Here is a 22,490-nt window from a genome sequence, read left to right as displayed (position 1 = left end):
CGAAATAACGTGTTACTGAACACCATTCTGACATCTCTGTCTATCCAGTCGTGCGATAGCGCTAGTGTCCAGCCAGTGTCGGACTGGAGCACCTTGGGTCCACCAGATAAAATCATTCTTGGGGCCCACTATGTAGCTACATAGAAATAAATACAAGACCACCAATTGTGCCGTAAGCACGATAATATCAGAGTACAATAAAAGGTAGTACATGTCTTAATTATGTAGCAGGAGTTGGGGCAGCCCCCTCTTAGAATATGAAGTAGCCCCCTCAAAGAATACAATGTAGCCCTCTCATAGAATATAAAGTAGCCCCCTCATAGAAAATAATGTAGCCCCCCACATGGAATATAATGCAGCCCACCTCAAAATAAAATGCAATCCTGTTAAATATTAATTATTAATTGAATTATTCTTATTCTCAATTCTGTACTGAGCACATGGTCTTTCGCTGACATTACAAAAGCTATTCCTGTATATATAGCTCAGAGTAAGCCAACACCATATAGAGAGAACACGTGTTCTATGGGACATATATAATCACGACTTTTAGGAGGTGGAGGGGGCTGTCACCTCCTGCATGCTCCATCACTCTCCGCGGACTTCAGACTACTCACAGAAGAAATGAACAGCTGTTAGCCATGAGGACTTCTACTCCAGGACAGAGACAGATGCCATTTATTATTCAGAACTACCAGGATAGAAAAGATGAGGAACAAATGGACAATCTGTTTGTAACTATTTCACCTATTTTAGGTTTTGCTGCAATGTGGTTTTTTTGTGGACAATCCAATAAACCACTACATTTTTTATGAAAATATCACGACATTTTTCTTTAAGAGTATTGCATCTGGTAAAGAGTCCTGATTAAATAAATGTGTGATATAAGCATATTTAACAAACCCCCTCATAAGGTATAACACAGCCCCCCATAAAATATAATGCAGCCCTCCTCATATAGTATAATGCAGCCCCTACACAAAATTAATGTAGCCCCCTCCCCACATATAGTATAATGTAGCCCCCCAGAATATAATGTAGTCCCGAGAGAATGCAGCCCCCACACAGAATATAATTCAGCCCATCCACAGAATATAATGTAGCCCCCCTCAAAGTATAACGCAGCCCCCCTCATACGGTATAATGCTGGCCCCCCACCTCCATCATTGTTCTCCACCTCCACCCGCATCATGGTCCTCATCACCACCTCCATCATTGCCTTCTCACCCACCACCCCTATCATTGCCCTTTCCACCACCTCCATCATTGCTTTCTGCCCCACTACCCCATCATTGCCCATTCCACCACCTCCATCATTGCCTCCTACCCCACCACCACCATTTTCCTTTCTACCACTACCATCATTGTCCTTTTCACCACTACCATCATTGCCCTTTCTAGCATAGCTATCATTGGTTTCTCCCCCACCACTCCCATCACTGCCCTTTCCATCTCCTCCATCATTGCCTCCCCACCACGATTTTCCTTTCCACCCATCATTGCCTTCACCCCCCACCACTCCATCACTGCCCATTCCACCACTCCATCATTGTCTTCTCCCTCACCACCCCCATTGTCCTTTCCACCACTAACATTGCCTTCTCCCCACCACTGCTCTCTCCACCACCCACATTATTGCCCTCTCCAATACACACACACACACACACAACACAACTCACAGCACCACACACACACACACACAGCACCACTCACGCATCCACACATACCGCTCCACACACACACACACAGCACCACACGCACACAGACACACAGCATCACTCACCTCTCCGCTCGTTTCGCACAGCACATCCCGGCAGCTTCTTAGTCGCCAGCAGTTTTCTCGGTTGTAGCTAGAATGTATGGGCTCCTTCCAAGGCCTGACTACAGCTCATACATTCTAGGTGTCTCCCAGAAATAACATGATACCTGGAAGCAGCCCATACATTCTAGCATCTACCCTGCAGTCAGTGTTAGCCTCAGCCTGCGGCAAACACTTCCCGCTATTAAAGTAAAATGAATATTCACTCCTCTCCATGCACATGGGGGCATGGAGAAGCGTGAATTTTCATTTCTCTTTAGTAATGGGGACTGGTTCCTGTCCCCAGCTGCTGCTCCGATGGCAGCGAGCGGGCCCCCATGACTCACAGGCCTCAAAGCTGGGTGTGCCGCTATTAGCGACATTCCACTGGCTGAGGGTCCCTGGATCAGTGGAGCCGTAGGCAGATGCCAGCCCTGTATGCCAGCTGGTGTACACTCCGTGACAGAAGTTATGTAGCTTATCCATGGTATGTAAATAAAAGCTTACCTGACGTTAAATTCATCCATTGGTTGAATAAATTATTCTTTTGAAAGCTGAAACCCTCCGAAATGTGGTTTAGGTTAAGAAAATAAATTGGCATCAATGCAGAAATATTGATCAGTTAATGGACACAGAATGGTCAGATTTTGGCAAGATAAAAGTTGTCGCCCACAGAAAGTAATGAGATATTCAAACAAATAATTAACTTAAAATGCAAATATATGTTGCATAACATTGGTGAATGAAGTTAAAGTGCCATTAGAGTCATATTTAATATTTTGTGTGATTTCCACGAGCTTGAAGGACTGCATACATGCGGTTCAACAATGATTCATACAATTTATTAATGAAGTCATCAGGAATAGCAAAGAATGCAGTCCTTACATGCCTCCCAGAGTTCATCTAGATTCTTTGGTTTTGTCTTCCAAGCTTCCTCTTTCATCCTATCCCAAACATGCTCAATGATGTTCATGTCTGTTGACTGGGCTGGACAGTCCTTGAGCACCTTGATCTTTTTTGCCTGGAGGAACTTTGTTGTAGAGATGGATGTATGAGATGGAGCACCATCCTGCTACAGAATTTGACCCCTTTTACGATTTGAAATATAAGAGGTAGCTAATGCTTATTGATATTTTAGGCTATTGATATTGCCTTCCACCTTTCAAATGTTTCGCACAACCCCATACTGAATGTAACCCCAGACCATGATCTTTCCACTACCAAAGTTACCTGTTCGGTGTATTTTGGATCCATACGGGCTCCAGTAGGTCTCCTGCAGTATTTGCGGCAGCTGTGGTGTAATTTAACTGAAGATTCATCAGAGAAATCCACCTTCTGCCACTTTTCCAGAATCCATCTGTTTAGCAGGCTGTGGGACTTTGCAAATGCCACACAGTTTTTTATTTGCCTTTTGTTTAGTGCTGGCTTCTTGGCACTGATTCGACCATGTAGGCCATTTCGAGACAGAATCCTACAAACTGTTCTAGTTGACACAGGGACTTGAGGTGACCAGGCCTGTTGGAGCTCTGCTGCAGTGGAAGAGGGGCTTGCTTTGGATTTTCTAACCAACAAACGTTCCTCCTGACCAGTTGTCTTGCAGGGTCTGCCGGACCTGGGTTTGTCAAACATCTTTTTTTTGTACTGGACGTTGAGACACATTAAAGGTGCCAGCAACCTCTGCAGTGGATCTGGTCTTCAGTCTCTTGATAATCCAGGGTTTGGTCGCAGGGTGGATTTTTGGCATGTTGTCAGAGCTCAAGTTGCAGTTCAAGTGAAGGTCTGGGGTGCTGGGTTTCTTTTTATACACACACACACAAATTAACCAATTATTTACGGAGTACAGGCGAGGATGTAAACTGGGATTGGGTGCATTATATGACCAGGCGAAAAAACTTTTGTCTTGCCAAAATCAGGCCATTCTGTGTACATTAACTGATCAATATTTCTGCATTGATGCCAATTTATTTTCTTAACCTAAACCACATTTCGGAGGGTTTCAGCTTTCAAAAGAATAATTCATACAACCAATGTATGAATTTAACGTCAGGTAAGCTTTTATTTACATAACATGGATAAGCGACATAACTTCTGTCAGGGAGTAAGTGCCTGGGCCCACCGGAGAATCCTCCGGTTCTCCGGTGGGCCAGTCCGACTGTGTCCAGCAATGACTACAGGACAGAATTTTCTCTGAGCACTATGCTGTGGACAGGCCCATTACTGGTTATTATGGTTTAAAGTATAGCTTGCCGGATACAATGCCATTATACACAATAGGTAAAATAAGTATTGAACACCAGCAATTTTATAAGTAAATATATTTTGAAAGATGCTAATGACATGAAATTCTCACCAGATGTTGGTAACAACCCATCCAATCCACACAGACAAATAAATCAAACCATAGATGTCGATAAATTAAGTTATATGTAATAATAAGAAATTACACAGGGAAAAAGTATTGAAAGTCATGACAAGCTGAAATCTATCAGTAAGTAGAAATCAATCCTGCCACTTAGTGAAAAATAATATCAGCTGGTTCAACTGGTCTATAAAAAGATGTCTCATTACCAAGTTGACACACAAGAAACATCTCATGATGGGTAAAACCAGTGAACTGTCTCAATACCTTTACAACCTTATTATTGTAAAACATACTGATAGCTTTGGTTACAGATGAAGTTCTAAACTACTGAAGGTTACAGTGAGCACTGTTGGGTCAATAATCTGGAAGTGGAAAGAACATAATTTCACCATCAACAGGCGATGACAAAATGCTCCCGCAATATTTTATAGACAGAGGAGTGAAAAGAATTATCAGAATAGTTGTCTAACAGCAAAGGATCATCTGTGGAGAGTTACAGAAAGACCTGGAATCAGCAGGTGTAATTGTTTCAAAGAAATCTATAAGTAATGCACTCAGCCTCCATGGAACAGGCTGGAACATGGAGGCAGGCTCACCATGTAAGACTCAATTACTGAACAAAAAACATGTACAAGCGCATTTTAAGTTTGCTCAACAACATTTAGACAAGCCTGTGAAATCCTGGGAGAATATAGTCTGGTGTCAGGAGAGACCATAAATTGAACTCTTTGGATACCAAAATACACACCATGTGTGGACTCCAAAAGGCATTGTCTTTCACCACAAAAATACCATACCAACAGTGAAGTTTGGAGGTGGGAACATCATGGCGTGGGGCTGTTTATCACCATCCAGTACTGGCAAACTTAATTTTAATGAAGAAAGGATGAATGGAAAAATGTACCAAGACATTCTTGATAAAAGTCTGCTGCCATCTACCAGGATATATTGAGATGAAACGAGTGTGGACATTTCAGCAAGACAATGATCCCTAACAAACAGCCAAGGAAACTCAATTGGTTTCAGAGAAATTAAAAAGTTGCTAGAATGGCCCAGCCAATCACCTGATCTGAATCCAATAGAAAATGTATGGAAGGAATTAAAGCTCAGAGCTCATACAAGGAGCCCATGGGACCCCCAGGTTTAGAAGTGTGTTTGTGTGGAAGAATAGGACAAAAATCACATCTGAGCAATGCATGCAACTAGTTTCTCCATACAGGAGGTATATTATCAACAAGGATTTTGTGCAAAGTATTAAATACATTTCAGTAAGTGAATTCAACATTTTATTTCCTGTGTCATTTCTCAATATTACACAACTTTGGTATTGCCAGAGGTTCTTTCTTTTGTTTTGTTTTTTTTTGTGTGCAATCTATTTGATTGCCAATATCTCCATGCAGGAACACATTGACACATAACCCTTTATAGAACAGACCACACAATAAGTGATGATGACATCTCCCACCCACTACCCCCAAAGACCTGAAAGAACAGGCTAGTATTAGGCTTATTGTGAAAATTGCAAGATTTCTAATCCTAAATTAAACAAAAGAATAAAAATCTTCAACATAAAACCTGATTAAAGCAACAGGTCACTTTGTGATAACGCGTTCCCTTTAAGTTGTCCATAAAATTAAGGCAACAGTCAACGGATTATTTTCGCCTGCCGTCATCTGCAAATTTGACACAAGTGATAGTTTGTGATTTTCCAACCTGATCAGTTGGAAGATGTTGGCTGTAGATGGCTGAAACTAATTGTGTATAGCATGATCATTAATGGAGGATCACTTCAGTCAGTGGGAACTGCCAACGCTAAATGCGGACTGTCTGCATTATCTTGCCAAAAAGTCCATTTACAGATCAGGGTTGTTGGACGTGAAGTTTTTAAATAAGCTAAGCATTATAGTGCAAATAGAAGATGCTCATATTATTTTAAAAGTCTTCTTTAATTGGCCAGCCACTATCCTTACGTCCTATTAGCCATTAGAGTGGAAGAGCGGCTGTGACCCGAGCATTTATTTCCTTCTGAATAGACTCTTTGCAATACTACAAAAATTTACTGTCACTATTTTCTACACAAAAGTATAAAATAAAAGCAGCTGAAAATAGAAAACTAAGACCTGCTATAGATTACCTCCACGGGGGAAGCTTTTTATTCCTATAAGATTCTTCTCAGAGTTAGCAAAATCGATAGCATTTTAAGAAAATACAATTATTTAGGCAGAAGTCTAAGAAGATATCTATATTAAGAGCAAGTCTGGCCCCGAGAATAAGGAGCGGTCACCTGGGACATGCAGGGTGCTCGGCATGTACTGTACAGACGCCATGGGGTCTCCAGGTATTAACCAACTATTAATAGTAGTTTCCATTTATTAGGAACATAAAACACACAAACACATAATGCAAAATTACAGAAAGTGCGAATGGCACAGCTGGATACGTAACACAATTAACCAGTCGGAGGTCCTCGGTAATCAGGACGATCTATAGATGGAGGAAGTTTTAACATTTAGGTTGAAAAAAGCAAGTGACTCCAAGGATTTCTACATGCTGGCATTAAGGAGTGCATGCGTGGTCCTCCATCTATCTGTATTCTGTGGTGCACCCTGCGGTAACAGAGGACGGGGGGGTCATTTATAGAATTTGTATATTTAGCCAGAGCACTTACAAGGAGTGCTCCTTCCCCTGTAGGACCTATCCCGTCCAGCATTACACAGACCATCCTTTGGTATGCATAGGCGCTAAGGTGGCTCTGCAGAGAAGACACTGAACATTTAAAAGGGTAGTCCAGTCAAGAACAAATGATCTCCTGTCTAAAGATAGGCAATAACTTGCGGAGAGGTGGGTGTCTCACCGCCGGAACCCGCATTAATTGGGAGTTTAGAGAACTTTTTTACGGATTAGGCCACTGTCACACTATCGATATTTGGTCAGTAATTTAAATCAATATTTGTAAGCTAAAACCAGGAGAGGAACAATCAGAGGAAAAGTATAACACAAATACGTCACCACTTCTGTATTATCACCCACTCCTGGTTACGACTTACAAATACTGGGGCAAAATACTGACCAAATACTGAACGCGTCCTTAGGCCTCGCTCACACTAGCGTATAACACGGCCAAGTACTATCTGATGTTTTATTTGATAGCACTCGGCCCAATGTTATACTATGGGAATCTGAAAATTTTTTTCTCATGCCGATTCGGTGCATTCAATAATCAGATCGCGCTCACCCACACAAGTCTATTGGGGCGTGTGAAATATCAAGCTGCACTCAGATATGTCATCCAGTGCAGTCCAATGTACGCGCACTGAGACAATGGAGAAGATGGAGAAATTAAGTTGTCCGTCTTCTCCATAATTGTGATGCGATTCTCAGCTCAAACGTTGCTATGGGTCCCATGAGTTGAGGGGCCCGATGCCGGAGTGGCATCACATCCACAGCAACACCGTTTTATCTGTATGGGCATCGTGGATGATGATAAAGTTGAAAGCACTGACGGAGAATGGAAGCCATCTGCTCTCTCTTCCATCATTCTCCCTCGGCGTGTGAGAGATCTGATGTCTCAGCACAGTGGGCACAATGATGTCACTACCTGGAGCCCGCTGAGCGGAGATGTGCGACAGTCCTGAGAGATACAGTTCGCTGTAGTTTTGTACAGTTTCCAAAGCAAAGCATTCCCCTTCTCAAAGACAAGCGCCATTTCCGTGACATTAGGTTTCGTAGCTTTCTTTTGTTATCCTTTTTATTTTATGTAATTGTAAAATACTGTATTATTTTGTAACATGGTTTGTATATTTTATAAACTACCTACTTTTTGGATTAAATATATAAAATCCATTAGCTTTGTTAGTAGTGATGAGCGAATATACTCGTTACTCGATTTCTTGAGCACGCTCGGGGTTCCTCCAAGTATTTTTTAGTGCTCGGAGATTTAGTTTTCATCACCGCAGCTGAATGATTTACATCTATTATCCAGCATAAGTACATGTGGGGGTTGCCTGGTTGCTAGGGAATCCCCACATGTATTCAAGCTGGCTAATAGCTGTAAATCATTTAGCTGAGGTGAGGAAAACTAAATCTCCGAGCACTAAAAAATACTCGGAGGACCCCCGAGCGTGCTTGAGAAATCTCGAGTAACGAGTATATTCGCTCATCACTATTTGTTAGCTTTGTTCCTCTTGCTCTATAAACCGCAACTTTAAAGCCATACGATATCCATAAGGGGTGTCCACCTGGCCTGCATAAAGGATTGGTGATGGCAGATCGTTCTCTTGGGTTATTGAGATGCGACCGTACCAGAGTACGTGGGCATGCGTGTGTGTATATATATATATATATATATATATTTATATATTGTAGGGATTTCACTCACTCGGGTGCGATGTCTGAGACTCAGGAGGCACGTTTCTTGAAAAGTTCATAGGGTTTATTGCATCATAAACCACGTGGCGAAATAACAGAAAACAAATAGCCTTTGGCTCAGGAAAGAAAAACAAATGTCCAGTCCTTCCGGCTCAGTCCTGGAGCCTGTACACACTCAGGAGGGTTTCACCTCCTCACATATCTACTGTGCTAAGCATTAGCCTGACTTATATAGGACTAACCACACCCAGTAAGCTATCACATGATTAGCCATGTGGTCTGACATCACCACAGGTCCTGAAACACAAATATATGGTTATGTATAACAAAGAAATATTCCGGGCTACATTACAGCGACAAGGTACCTATGTGACACATACCTCCCGTCGACCACACACCCGTTAGCCATGCTACAATATATATATATATATATATATATACACATATATATACATACACATATACATACATACATACACACACATACATACAGTACATATATACAAACATATACACACGCACACACAGTATAGTCCGAAAGTCTGGACACACCTCATTTAAAGATTTTTCTGTATTTTCAGGACTATGAAAATTGTACATTCACACTGAAGGCATCAAAACTATGAATTATCACATGTGGAATTATATACTCAACAAAAAAAAGTGTGAAACAACTGAAAATATGTCTTATATTCTGGGTCCTTCAAAGTACCCACCTTTTGCTTTGATGACTGCTTTGCACACTCTTGGTATTCTCTTGATGAGCGTCATATTTTAATTCCATGCGTTGGAATTGGATTTGTACATACTATATGCTCACTGTGAGCTAACCTAGTAGCGACCTCGACCATCAATCATCATTCAGCAGTAGGATCTCTGCATGAACTCCCAGCTGGTTCCCTGACCCACCATTCTAAAGCCATAGCATTTTCTTCCATCCGAGAGATTCGGGCCAATTATTCTAATCACACTCTGATTAGAGTTTGGTCAGAATGTGTTCATACTGTGATGTGATTTTTTTTTTTTAAGATGAAAAATAATTTCTCCATTTTTTCAGTCCGTGAAAGTCAGACCGCACAAAGATGTCAACCGAGTGCAGTCCGATTTTTTTCTAAGGACTCATTGACTTGCATGGCCAAGTGTGAACCAACAACTAGATCAAACTTGTCAATTTTTTTTTTCCTCTGGCACAGAATGCCCACAGCCCCATAGACGAACATCGGTCCAAGTGCAATCTGATGTTTTGTCAGTTTGCTCTGGGACAGAAAATACTGTCGTCCCCACCTGCCCTATCAGGGACAAACCTCCCCATTCGGTCAATTGCTGCAGGTCCCAGCTGTTGTGAATTCTGTGGCTGAATTCACTCCTGTGGTCACAAGTGGTACTGCAGCTTCTGGGCTTCCTCCCTCAGGTGTTCTGGTGAGCTCGTTGGCTGCCTTGTTATTTAACTCCACCTGATTCTGTCTTCCTTGCTCCTTGTCAATGTTCCAGTGTTGGATCTGAGCTTCTGGATCTTTCCTGTGGCCTGCTGCTCTGCTTAGATAAGTGCTTCTTTGCTTTTGTTGCTGTTTTTTCTGTCCAGCTTGTCTATTCGTTTTTGCTGGAAGCTCTGAGACGCAAAGGGTGTACCGCCGTGCCGTTAGTTCGGCACGGTGGGTCTATTTGCCCCCTTTGCGTGGTTTTTTGCTTTAGGGTTTTTTGTAGACTGCAAAGTTCTCTTTGCTATCCTCGCTCTATCTAGAATATCGGGCCTCACTTTGCTGAATCTATTTCATCCCTACGTTTTGTCTTTTCATCTTGCTAACAGTCATTATATGTGGGGGGCTGCCTTTTCCTTTGGGGTATTTCTCTGAGGCAAGTCAGGCTTGTATTTCTATCTTCAGGCTAGTCAGTTCCTCAGGCTGTACCGAGTTGCATAGGTAGTGTCAGGCGCAATCCACAGCTGCCTTTAGTTGTGTTTAGGATAGGTTCAGGTATTGCGGTCTACAGAGATTCCACGTCTCAGAGCTCGTTCTATTGTTTTTGGGTTATTGTCAGATCACTGTATGTGCTCTGATTACTGCACACTGTGTTACTGGATTGCCTACATAACACCCAGCCATCGGATTCCCTACTGATCAAAATAAATCGGGATACTGAGAGGCCATAACTTGTTTTCACCGGATCAGCCCTTTAGCACCAACTTTCGCTACACAGATGATCAATGGGGCTACAAGCTATAACATGAAAGTACAACCCTTGCTAGGTTTGCCTCATCCGGACAGTTATTGTACTATCGCCGCTTTCTATTTTGCCGCTGTTGCTGGTAGTGTAGAACGACCACTGATCCTATTTCGGGGTCTAGTGGAGGAAAACATGAAAGCATTCTATTGTGAAGAAATATAGAGATCGCAGACACTTGCTATATTGCTCCCGTTGTGTAAAGAAGTTGCATTTTTTTTTGCTACGTAATCAGCAAAATAAAAGGCAGAAACAGGAAAAAAAAAAAGCGTGACCTGCTGACAAAAAGACAGCGGGAGGTCAGGAAGGCATTACGACAAAATTGCTTTAAATAACAAAATCTCTGCAATTACTTAAACTAAGTGATTAGGTGGATTTATGGGCACAGATCTGCCTCGTATAAGGGGCCAGCTGTAATGCTTACACAGGCAGCAATATTAACCCCTTAATGACCGCCAATACGTCTTTTAACTGACCTGAGATATAAGAGAATAGCCTCCCCATACAGATGACAATCCAGCAGCTGTCGGCTGTACACTATAGCTGACAACTTGCTGTACCAGCCACGATCAGTATTTGCACCATCTAAATCTGTTTAACCCCTTAGATGCTGCTGTCAATAGTGACTACATCATTATAAATGGTTAACAGAGAGTGGGGGCTTCTTCTTTGTCACAATTGGTGCCCTCAGATCATGATTTTGTTGTCCTGATGTTTGCCATGGCAATTCATGACCAAATAGCGGCCTTAGAGTCTGACGGCTGTTGTAACCTGTTCAGAAGTTAGCGGCATTTAGGTGGTAAAAATACACATTTTCATTTCTGTCATACCACTTTGCATTAATGCCTGTAAAGCACCTGAAGGGTTAATAAACTACCTGACAGCAGTTTTCAATATGTTTAGGGGTGCTGTTTTTAAAATGGTATCACGTTTGTGGGTTTCCCAATATATGGGACCCCTAAAGTCACTTCAAACATGGATAAGTCCCTAAAAAAATAAATTTTGTAAATTTCTTTGAAAAAATGAAAAATTGCTGCTACATTTTTGAACCTCCTAAAATGCTAAAAAAATAAAATAACATTTTACAAATGGTGCTGATGTAAAGCAGACATGTGGGACATGTTATTTATTAATCTTTTCCTGTGGTATGACTATCTGGATTAAAGGGATAATCATTCAAATGTAGAAAATTGCTAATTTTTTAACATTTTTCTCAAATTTTTGATATTTTTTAGAAATAAACACAAAAAATGTTGAACAAAATTTACCATTATCATAAAGTATAATGTGTCACGAAAAAACAATCTCAAAATCACTGGGATTTGTTGAAGTGTTGCAGAGTTATTACCACATAAAGTGACACTGGTCAGATTTCAAAAATTTGGCTCGGTCACTAAGGGGCTAAAGGACAGACCGTGGAGAGGAAAAAACTCATTTATCCAGAGCTGAATTGCAGTACCCTAGATTGGCCTTTACACAGTGTGTGGCGCTGTAATGTTTCTACGTGAAAAAAAAAAGTATTTGTACCAGAACATGGACCTACTAACAGCTGATCAGAGGCGTGCAGGGTGTTGAACCCCCCACCAGTCTGTTTTCCCAATGACTGAGCTGTATGAACAACATTTTTTCTGCAGGACAAATGGTTTTCATTGGCATTGGGTTTTTAATTTTTAATAGTAAAAGTAATTAATGGGTTAATGTTAATATTGTGGCACGGTGCCAATAGCCATATAGGTTCCCTGGATATTAATATCAGCTCTCAGCTGTTTGCTTAGCATTTACTGATTCTTATAGGGGATATCCCCCCCAAAAATGACATAAGGGTCCCCCCTATATTTAGTAACCAGCAAAGGCTAAACAGACAGCTGCCGGCCATGCATATTGGCCCTCTCCCAGACTACAAACATCATCCTTCAGTCGCCCCAGAAATGGCGCATCCATTAGACTCTCTTCCCACTTGCCGTGGTGCGGTGGCAAGTGGGTGTAAAATAGTTGTGGGGTTGATGTCAGCTGTTTTATGTCTGCTGACATCAAACCCAGGGGTTAGTAATGGAGACCACTGGTCACAGGCAGTGGTTCTCATGCTCAGCTCAGTGCGTTTAGCCAGGCATGGTGGTGGTCGCATCACTGACGTGATCGGTCACCAATATATCTGGATCGTTGTGGAACATGGACATTAATGGATTATCAGCGGAAAGGTGAGTATAACTTTGCTTTTTAATTTTATTTTTTGGTGAATAAACGGGTAAAAATGTTCAGGTAGTGTTTATTTTAATTAAAGGACTTTACACTGTCTTTGTCTATTAAATTTGACTATAGGGTTAATAATGGGGGTGTCTTGTAGATGCCTCTCCATTACTAACGGTGGCTCAGTGGTTAGCACTGCGGCCTTGCAGCGCTGGACAACATCTGCATGGAGTTTGTATGTTCTTCCCGTGTTTGCGTGGGTTTCCTCTGGGTACTCTGGTTTCCTCCCACATTTCAAAGACATACCAATAGCGAATTTAGATTGTGAGCCCCATTGGGGACAGCGATGATAATGTGTGTAAAGCGCTGCGGAATATGTTAGCGCTATATAAAAGTAAAGATTATAAAAAATAAAGATTATTACTAACCCATGGGCTTGATGTCAGCAAACATAAAACAGCTGACATCAACCCACAATTATTATCCCATTTTCCCCACCAGGGCAAGTGGGAAGAGTGAGGCCAAGCACCAGATTTTGCACATTCAATGGATGCATCATTTCTGGGGCGGGTGAAAGCTGATGTTAGTCTGGGAGGGGGGCCAATACATTTATTGCCTTCCTATAGATCAAAGCCCAATTACAGAGGGGATTTATAAAGATATTTCTGCACTTTGTATCTGATTTCTATGTGACAAACATATCTAAACTGCAGAGGGTACACAAAAATCATGCCCTATAGCAGGGACGGCTACAGGTTTTCCTGGGCCCCAGCAAAAGAGTCTCAGTGGGCGTGTCATGAACCGGGGTAGTTTGGTCGGCCCCGGTTCTTTTCTGAAGGCGGATTTATATCCCACTTCCCAGATACGGTTTGGAACTCGCAGCTCTCTGGCGCCCCCCTTACCCTCAGGTCAGTCAGGGAACTACACCTAGGATAATTAGTCGCCAGAAAGGCTGCCTGCCATGTACCGGCTGTGGGGCACACACGGCAGTGAGGATGATATAATTATTCCCAGCCGTAGCCGAGCAATACACTATAAAAAAGCTGGATTACTCACCGGTAATACTCTTTTAGTGAGTCCACGACAGCACCCCACTGGAGAGAGGGATCTGCCCCGCAGGAACAGGAAACCTACCGAGAAATAAAAGGGGGCGGTCCGCCTCTCCTCCTCAGTTTTGATTTCAGAGTACCCGGAGGACCGCCAGTATTAGGCAAATATAATTTATTTCATTTTCAAACTTATTTGCTCATATATGATTAAAAGAATTTTACTCAATAGTAAGTACTATATTAATATAGGGAGGGATATAAGAGGGTGCTGTCGTGGACTCACTAAAAGAGTATTACCGGTGAGTAATCCGGCTTTTTCCCTTTCGCCACGACAGCACCCCACTGGAGATCTTACAGAGACCATCACCTAGGGGGGGACCACAGTGCTGAGGACAGTCCTGCCAAAGTCTAGGTCAGAAGTTGACGATAGGTCAAGCCTATAATGATTATAGAATGTAGAGGGATTTGACCAAGTTGCCGCCTTACATATAGTCTCAATTGGGACCTCTCCCCTTTCTGCCCAGGAGGATGCCATAGCTCTGGTAGAGTGCGCTGTTATGCCTTCCGAAGGGTTTTCTTTACTCGCGGAATAGGCCAGTCTGATAGACTCTCTGATCCACCGGGATAACGTGCTTTTCGTTATTCCATGACCCTTCTTGTGACCCTGGCAGGAAATAAACAGAGCCCTACACTGTCGCCAGCTACAGGTTCTTTCAATGTACTTTAACACTACTCTTTTAACATCTAGAGTGTGGTACTTTTGTTCTTCAGGAGTGGAAGGATTACTGAAGAAAGTGGGCAAGATTATTTCCTGAGACCTATGGAATGTCTTAGCTACTTTGGGAAGGTAGGAAGGGTCTGGTTTAAGGACCAACTTATCCTGAAAGGTTAACAGGAAAGGTGGATCTATAGAGAGTGCTTGGATGTCACTGATTCTCCTGGCTGAAGTCAGTGCTACCAAGAGGGCCGTTTTTAGTGATAGGATCTTGATTGGTATTGAATCTATTGGTTCAAATGGAGAGTCTGTTAGGGCTTGTAAAACTAAGTTTAGATCCCAGGGAGGAACTCTAGGTATATTAACTGGATTTATCCGTTCACAGGCTGTAATAAATCGGGATACCCATCTATTCCCCGCAATGTTATGGCCATAGAGAGCTCCTAGTGCTGAAACATGAACTTTTAAGGTGTTTGCAGTTAAACCTAGTTCTCTCCCTTTTTGAAGAAATTCCAGGATAGACTGTATCGGAATTTCTGACGTGTTTGAAGATGTATGGAATTGTAAGAATTTCTTCCATATTTTTGTGTAAATTTTTGTAGTGGAAGGTTTTCTACTCTGGAGGAGTGTGTTTATCAATCCCTCCGAGAACCCCCTTGATTTTAGCATCTGCCTCTCAAATTCCAGGCCGTGAGATGTAGACTGTCCACTTGAGGGTGGAAAAACGGACCTTGGAAGAGAAGATTGGGTGTTGAGGGGAAGACCCAAGGATCTGAGACCGACATGGTTTGCAGCCACGAGAACCATGGTCTCTTGGGCCAGAATGGAGCTATTAGTATCACCCTCGCTCCTTCGGTTCTGATTTTGCGAATGACTTGGGGCAGCAGTATGATCGGCGGAAAAACATATGCTAGACTGAACTGCCAAGGGGCTTGGAGAGCGTCCAGAATGTCCGAATGATCCGCTAGAGATAGGGAGGCAAATTTCCGGACTTTTTTGTTTCTCCTTGTGGCGAAGAGATCTACTTGAGGTTGACCCCATAGGGATACTATATCTCGAAAAATCTGCTGGTTTAGGCACCACTCTCCTTGTTTCAAGGTGTGTCGACTTAAGAAGTCTGCCTGCTGGTTGTTTTCCCCTCTTATGTGCAGTGCAGTAAGGGATGTTAGGTGACTTTCTGCTAGATTCAGGATTTCTGTAGCAGAAGACATCAGAGTCTCTGATCGCGTGCCTCCTTGCCTGTTTAGATACGCCACTGTGGTGGTGTTGTCGGAAAGGATTCTGACGTCTTTCCCTCGTAGCTGTGGGAGAAAATGGCATAAGGCGTATTTTACTGCATTTAATTCTTTAACATTAGAGGAATAGCAGCTTTCCTCCATGTTCCAAAGCCCTTGGCAAAAATCATTCCCCATATGAGCGCCCCATCCATGAGGACTGGCGTCCGTGGTTATGGTATGAGATGGCGTTATTATCCATGGAACACCAGTCATTAAATGGTCTGAATTCAGCCACCACGTTAAGGAAGTTAAAACTTCCTGAGATAAGGTTATTTTCACATTTAGATGACCAGATAACCGTCTATCTTCTTGTAAAATCTGGTGTTGCAGTGTACGGGTATGATGTTGAGCCCATTTTACCGCAGGTATACAAGAGATAAGAGATCCTAGTAAGGACATCGCTTGTCTTAGGGATATACGTGGATTGTTTATCGCCGCTAGGACTTTGTGTTTGATCAGTAGTATTTTTACCTGAGGCAGGAGACACTTTTGAGATACGGAGTCTAGATGGAACCCCAAGAACGCCTGGCAGGATAGCGGAGTGAGTCTGGATTTGTTGGTATTGATTATCCAGCCTAAATCCTGTAGAGAGGAAATTGCATGAGCCAAACGATCAGCACATTGAGTAACTGAATTTCCAATTACCAAAAAGTCATCCAGATAAGGAACAATTAAGGTTTCTTTTTGGCGAAGGTAGGCCATCACCTCTAGCATTATCTTGGTAAAGATCCTCGGTGCTGTTGAAAGGCCGAAGGGCATGGCTGTATATTGGAAATGATAAGTCTCGCCGTTGATTGTCACTGCTACTCTGAGGTACTTTTGGTATCTGTCATGGATAGGGAGATGATAATAAGCATCTTTCAAATCAATGCCCCCCATCATACAGTTTGGAAAGAGGAGTTTTATAGTGGATCTAATGGATTCCATCTTAAATGTATGGTTTTTGACAAATGAATTGAGCTTTTTAAGGTTTATGATGGTCCTGAAAGAACCGTCGGGTTTAGAAATTAGGAATAAGGGAGAGTAGAATCCTCTGCCTTCCTGTCCCTCGGGGACTTGGACTAAAACCCGCTTTGATAATAGGGTTTGAATTTCTAGCTCTAGAGCCTGCTGTTGTGCGGGCGAGCTGAGGGATGTTATAATATATGACTCGTGGGGAACACGAGAGAATTGTAGTTTAATTCCATCTCGGATGATGTTTAAAACCCACGAGCTAGATGTTACTTTTTCCCATTGGGTGGCGAAAAATTTCAGTCTGCCCCCTACTGGTATATCCTCAGAATTTATTGTCTTTTGGGGGGTTGGGTCTTCTAAACATGGTACCTCTTTGCCTGTCCTCTTTAGCAGTCCATGTTGTAGACCTATCCGTTTGCCTCCTTTTACCAAACGGTCTCCTCTTAAAGGCTCTCCTGTAAAAGGGAATAGAGGAATCAGGGAAAGCTTTCTTCCTGTCCTTTGCCTTTTTGAGTATCTCATCTAAGGTCTTGCCAAAGAGGTACTCACCCTCGCATGGGATTGCGCATATTTTGGATTTAGACTGCGCGTCCCCTTTCCAACTTTTCATCCAAAGTGCGCGTCTTGCATTGTTCACAAGACCTGCGGATCTCGCTGCTAACCGAAGAGAGTCGGCAGATGCGTCCGCCATAAAAGCTGCTGCTCCACGTATTAAGGGGATGGCCGCTCGAAGTTTCTCTCTCGAAACTTTATTTTCGATCTGCTGGTCCAACTGATCAATCCAAATGATCATTGACCGGGCAGCGCAGGTGCTGGCTACTGCAGGTTTAAAAATTCCTGTAGCCGCCTCCCAAGATCGCTTAAGGGATGATTCAGCTTTGCGATCTAATGGATCGACCAGAAGTCCCGCATCCTCCACAGGCAGAGTGGATTGCTTGGAGGTAGAAGCTACGGCTGCATCGACCTTAGGCACTTTGGTCCATGTAAGGAGCTCCTCATCACTAAACGGATATTTACGTTTAGACGCGGAGGGCAAAAAGCTTCTTTGATCCTGCTTCTCCCACTCTCTTTTAATTAATGCTTTCACCGCTGGTATAACCGGAAAACATCTCCTCTTTCTCTCTGCCAAACCCGCAAACATAATTTCCTGCGTGGTTTGCGCACCCTTTACCTCCTCACACCCCATGGTATTGCGGATTGATTTTACCAAGTTGTCCACACTGTCTAAGGGGAAACATGAAAGTCCCTCGATTTCTGAGGAAGATGATGATGATGATGATGATGATAGGGAGGCTTCTGACAGTACCGTGTGGTCACTTTCGGAGTCTGACATAAGTGTTGGTGTTTTGGACTTAGCTTTACGCGGTTTATCCTGGGTCATATTTTTAAGCTCCTCTTTAATAATGGCCCGTAAGTCCGTAACGGACACTGTCGCTCCCTGAGTTGTTTCCTTAAAACAGTCTTTGCACAGTTTTTTGGGGTATGAGTCCGGAAGGGGCTGGCTACACAAGGCACATTCCTTATGCTTGGACTTTTGTCGTTTTTTAGACTGGGCGTAATAAGTAGCGAGAGAGAGAGAAAAGAGAGAGAAATAGGGAGACAGCGTCCGCTTAATAGGCAGAGTTTAAACACTCACCCAGTGAAGCGAATAGTACCGGATCAGAAGGCCGAGATCCTGTCCTGGATCCTTTGGTGTGATCTTTGGTGGGGGGAACTGGATCTCCAGCTGTAGGGTCCATGGCACCTGGGGATGACATCTCTGCATCGCCGCATTATTGTTTCTGGGCGTTTTTAAATAGTGCGCCCTTTTTCCTCTTTTTTTTCCTCTTCCCCGCTGCGCAATGCGCATGCGCGGGTTGCCGCTGGCTCCCCCGCCCCAGATCCGGCCTAGGCGCCCCGGAAGTGACTCCTTCAGTTCCGGGGTAGCCAGTATTGCGGCGGTCGGCGCATGCGCGGTCCGGGATTCAGCGCCGGACCGCAATGGAGGTTCTCTTACCCGCTCCTGGCCGCACCGCTCGCAGGAGAGGACGCCGGGCGGCCCTCCCCGGACCCGGCCGTCTGCTCCATCCACCAGCTGAGGAGGGAGCCGTCTAACGGAACTCCCCCGACGCTGCTTCTGAGCTGCAGCCCCTGCCGTTCTCACGGGCACCGCACAGGCGGCATGCTAGCCCAGGTATGTTGAAGTCGTCCTGTCGTTCCTGGATTGTTCCCGCAGGAACAGGAAACCTAAACTGAGGAGGAGAGGCGGACCGCCCCCTTTTATTTCTCGGTAGGTTTCCTGTTCCTGCGGGGCGGATCCCTCTCTCCAGTGGGGTGCTGTCGTGGCGAAAGGGAAAACCCTGTTCCATCACTGCCAGCGTTACCCACCAGCGCAAGACACTTCTGCTGCCACCAGCTCCTGTTCCTTAATTAATAATGGGTCAGGGGCCAACCCAATTAGTAGTGTAATTTACTTCAGAGGACGTGAAAGTACGTTATAGAGCAAGGAGAAACAAAGCTAGTAATCTTATATATTTTATTCCAAAAGGTAGGCAGGCAGTGTTTACCTAAACTGTAAAAAGATATTATGAAATGAGATAATTATGTATGTACAGACAATTACAAAATAAAAAGGGATTAAAGGAAGAAAATAGACTTACAGTTCTCTCATATCATGGCTAGGGGGGAGGGGAGCAAAATGAGGTCTCACTGTCTTATACCCCTAGTCGTGACATTACCGAGTGGGCTGAGTTATGGAATGCACTCCTACTTTCTCAGAGGGACTCGGTCCCGGAACATTCATATCCGCAGTAGCTCCAGGATGCAACCTCGTATAGCGACGACGGAATTACCATTGATCTTGTTTTGAGATTAGCATTCTATTAAGACCAAACATGACCTGGCTATGCAACGTGGGTAAGCAGTAATTCGTCTCTCAGATACCAATGGTACGGAAAATTAGACGACGCACTGGGTGATGGCCTGGCCAATGCAGAGGCCAGAAATTTATTTGTCCTGCTTCCAGACCTAAGCTGCGCAATTATATACCAGTTTAAGAGAACAAAGGGAATGACCCCCCGACCATGCGCTTTGCACAAAGCTGAGTATCCCTACTCACAGCACACTGGTTTCACATTACAGCTGCATGCAGGGGGGGGGGGGGAGGAGGGAGCAGTTCCCCAATGGGGCTCACAATCTAAATTCCCCATCAGTATGTCTTTGGAATGTGGGAGGAAACTGGAGAACACGGAGGAAACCCTGTATGGACCTTGGTGGGATTTGAACCCAGGACCCCAGCGCTGCAAGGCTGCAGTGCTAACCACTGAGCCACCGTGCTGCATAATATATTTCTAGATACAGTATAATGGTCACCACATAGTGCTTCATGCAGTATTCTAGTCACCACATAGTGCTTCATACAGTATAATGGGCACCACATAGTGCTTCATGCAGTATAATGGTCACCACATAGTGCTTCATACAGTATAATGGTCACCACATAGGGCTTCATACAGTATTCTGGTCACCACATAGTGCTTCATACAGTATAATGGCAAAGAAATAAAGAAAATTCCAGCTCCACAAAAATCCCCAAACTCTTCTTTATTGGTGTGAATAGAAAACACTCCAGTCTGTGAATTAAAATGCCATGGTAGTAGATAAAGCAACTAGTTTCAGGCAGTGAAACCTTAATCCTGTTACCATACAATGGGAAGGGTTGGAACATATATAGGGCAGAATCCTGTTTTCACATTGGATGCCAAATTAACAATCAGATTAACCCCTTCACTTGCAAGGCAATATACATTATCCACATGCATGCCACTTGACAAATGGTACGGTTTTTAATATTAGGCCGGCGTCACACTAGCGTATTGTATCCGATGCGAGATCATCGCATGCGATATGCTAATGACCCTCGGCTCCTGCTCGCAGCAGAGCAGGAGCCGAGTGTCATGCGTCTGTGCTCCGATTCTCTCGCACAGGGAGGATCGGAGCACAGCTGCGGAGGAGGCGGAGAAATGAATTTCTCCATCTCATCCATTGCTGGGGTCCGCTTATAACGCACATCACTCAGATGTTATCCGAGTGGTGTGCGCTGTCTCACTCGCACCCATAGGCTTATATGGGTGCGAGTGAGCCGAGAGTTTTCCTCGGTCCGAGACAATCGCAGCATGCTGCAATTGTCTCGGACCGAGAAAAATGGCCGACAAAAAGTCGGCTGCTGGGAGCTGCCCCATAGCTTAACATTGGTCCGAGTGCAATGCGATTTTTTATCGCATTGCACTCGGCCGTTTTAAACGCCAGTGTGACGCCGGCCTTAGAGTTAGGACTGTCACAATTGAAGTGGTAAAATGGTTTTTGCATGCAAAAAGAACTGTTACCCAAGGATACTATATTATTTTCATGCACTATGCCATTTATTTACTACAGGATATTTAATCATTATGTTTCGGTCTTTGTTTTTCTCTGTTCATTGGCCTGTGTGAACGTGCGCTTACACGCTGCATGCACACCAGTTTATATCCCAGCTCATACCTTTTAGGTTTTATTCAGCAGAAATTGGTGGCGAAATTTTGGTGTCATTGTTACCCATTTCTCCTTGTGAAAATCTTCATGCAATGGATGAAAAAAGGTTGAATATATCTGATCTCCATAACAATAGGTCATTAAGATGAAAGTGTAAAGAATGATGGCAACAGAAACGCAATAATGGGGAACAGCAGGAAAACTCCTGTCCTAGCAAATCTGTAGGAGTCGAGTAAATGGCCAGGTCATTCTAATATCCTGCTGAATAATTACTGAGACATCCACTTACAGGGTCAGACAGTGGTAAAGCATGTCAGTAACCCGCACTGTTACTCCATCAGCTCCTGGTGAAGCGTCCGTTACAGAAACTGCAGGGCCGATGTCCACATTCACTACAGAAAATCACATTTCTTGTACGCTTTATATGTATATATATATACACACATACATACATGTACATATATACACATACACTCATACATACATGTGTTCCGACAGCACCCAAAGACTTCCTGGTGTCAGTAACAGCTGATCGGTGGCAGTATACCGGTTGTCACACCCCCTCCGATCACACATTGAGGATAGGCCATCAATAAAAAAAATTAGTGGCCAAGAAACCACTTTGAGTTGGCTATACATGGGTATGTGTTGTGAGTTCCGCTCTTGGGCTCCCTCCGGTGGTTGTAAGTGGCACTTTTGTGAGCTCTGCTCTTGGGCTCCCTCTTGTGGTTTCTAGTGGTATGGCTGCTCCTTGGAGTTAGCTGTCATCTGCTGCATCCACTTATTGTCCGCTATTTAAGTCTGGCTCTTTCTTCAGCCTGTGCCACTTGTCAATGTTTCCTGGCTGGATTCACATCTCTGCTTGGATTCTCCTGGTTTTCTGACCAGTTCTGCAAAGATAAGTTCTGGCTTTGCTCATTTCAGTCCACATGTTGTGGACTTATTGTTCTGTGCATTCTATATTTGTCCAGCTTGTCAGTATGGATTTTTTCTGTTAGCTGGAAGCTCTGGGAAGCAGATTTACCCTCCACGCCTTTAGTCAGGTGTGGAG

The 22,490-nt window shown here is 43.6% G+C and overlaps 2 protein-coding genes across 3 annotated transcripts in view; both read right to left on the bottom strand.

Moving 5' to 3' along the window:
* The window catches only part of NECAB2 (N-terminal EF-hand calcium binding protein 2), a 268,082-nt gene that overhangs the window by 227,203 nt on the left and 18,389 nt on the right, over window positions 1–22,490 (bottom strand). The gene's annotated exons all lie outside the window — the stretch shown is intronic.
* On the bottom strand, window positions 15,662–18,602 carry LOC138649757 (lamina-associated polypeptide 2, isoforms alpha/zeta-like). 2 transcript variants are annotated; one of them, XR_011315359.1, is made up of 3 exons: window positions 16,682–18,188; window positions 16,448–16,558; window positions 15,662–16,000 (listed from the first exon to the last, which is right to left on the bottom strand). XR_011315359.1 is itself a non-coding variant. In XM_069740419.1 (2 exons), the coding sequence occupies exon 1, from the start codon at window positions 18,309–18,311 to the stop codon at window positions 17,253–17,255; it is 1,059 nt and encodes a 352-aa protein (XP_069596520.1). In that variant the 5' UTR covers window positions 18,312–18,602; the 3' UTR covers window positions 16,274–16,558; window positions 16,682–17,252. The 2 variants fall into 2 exon arrangements, 1 of the variants encoding a protein (XP_069596520.1); XM_069740419.1 differs by lacking the exon at window positions 15,662–16,000 and having other exon boundaries at window positions 16,274–16,558; window positions 16,682–18,602.

The sequence above is a fragment of the Ranitomeya imitator genome, chromosome 9 (assembly GCF_032444005.1).
Source record: "Ranitomeya imitator isolate aRanImi1 chromosome 9, aRanImi1.pri, whole genome shotgun sequence".
NCBI classification, from domain to species: Eukaryota; Metazoa; Chordata; class Amphibia; order Anura; family Dendrobatidae; genus Ranitomeya; species Ranitomeya imitator.
The sequence above is the reverse complement of the archived record's forward strand: the minus strand, read 5'-3'. Positions and strand labels throughout refer to the sequence as shown.

Bases quoted from the DNA above. Each gene is read 5' to 3' on its own strand.
- LOC138649757 (XM_069740419.1), bottom strand. From the start codon at position 18,311: ATGACCCAGGATAAACCGCGTAAAGCTAAGTCCAAAACACCAACACTT.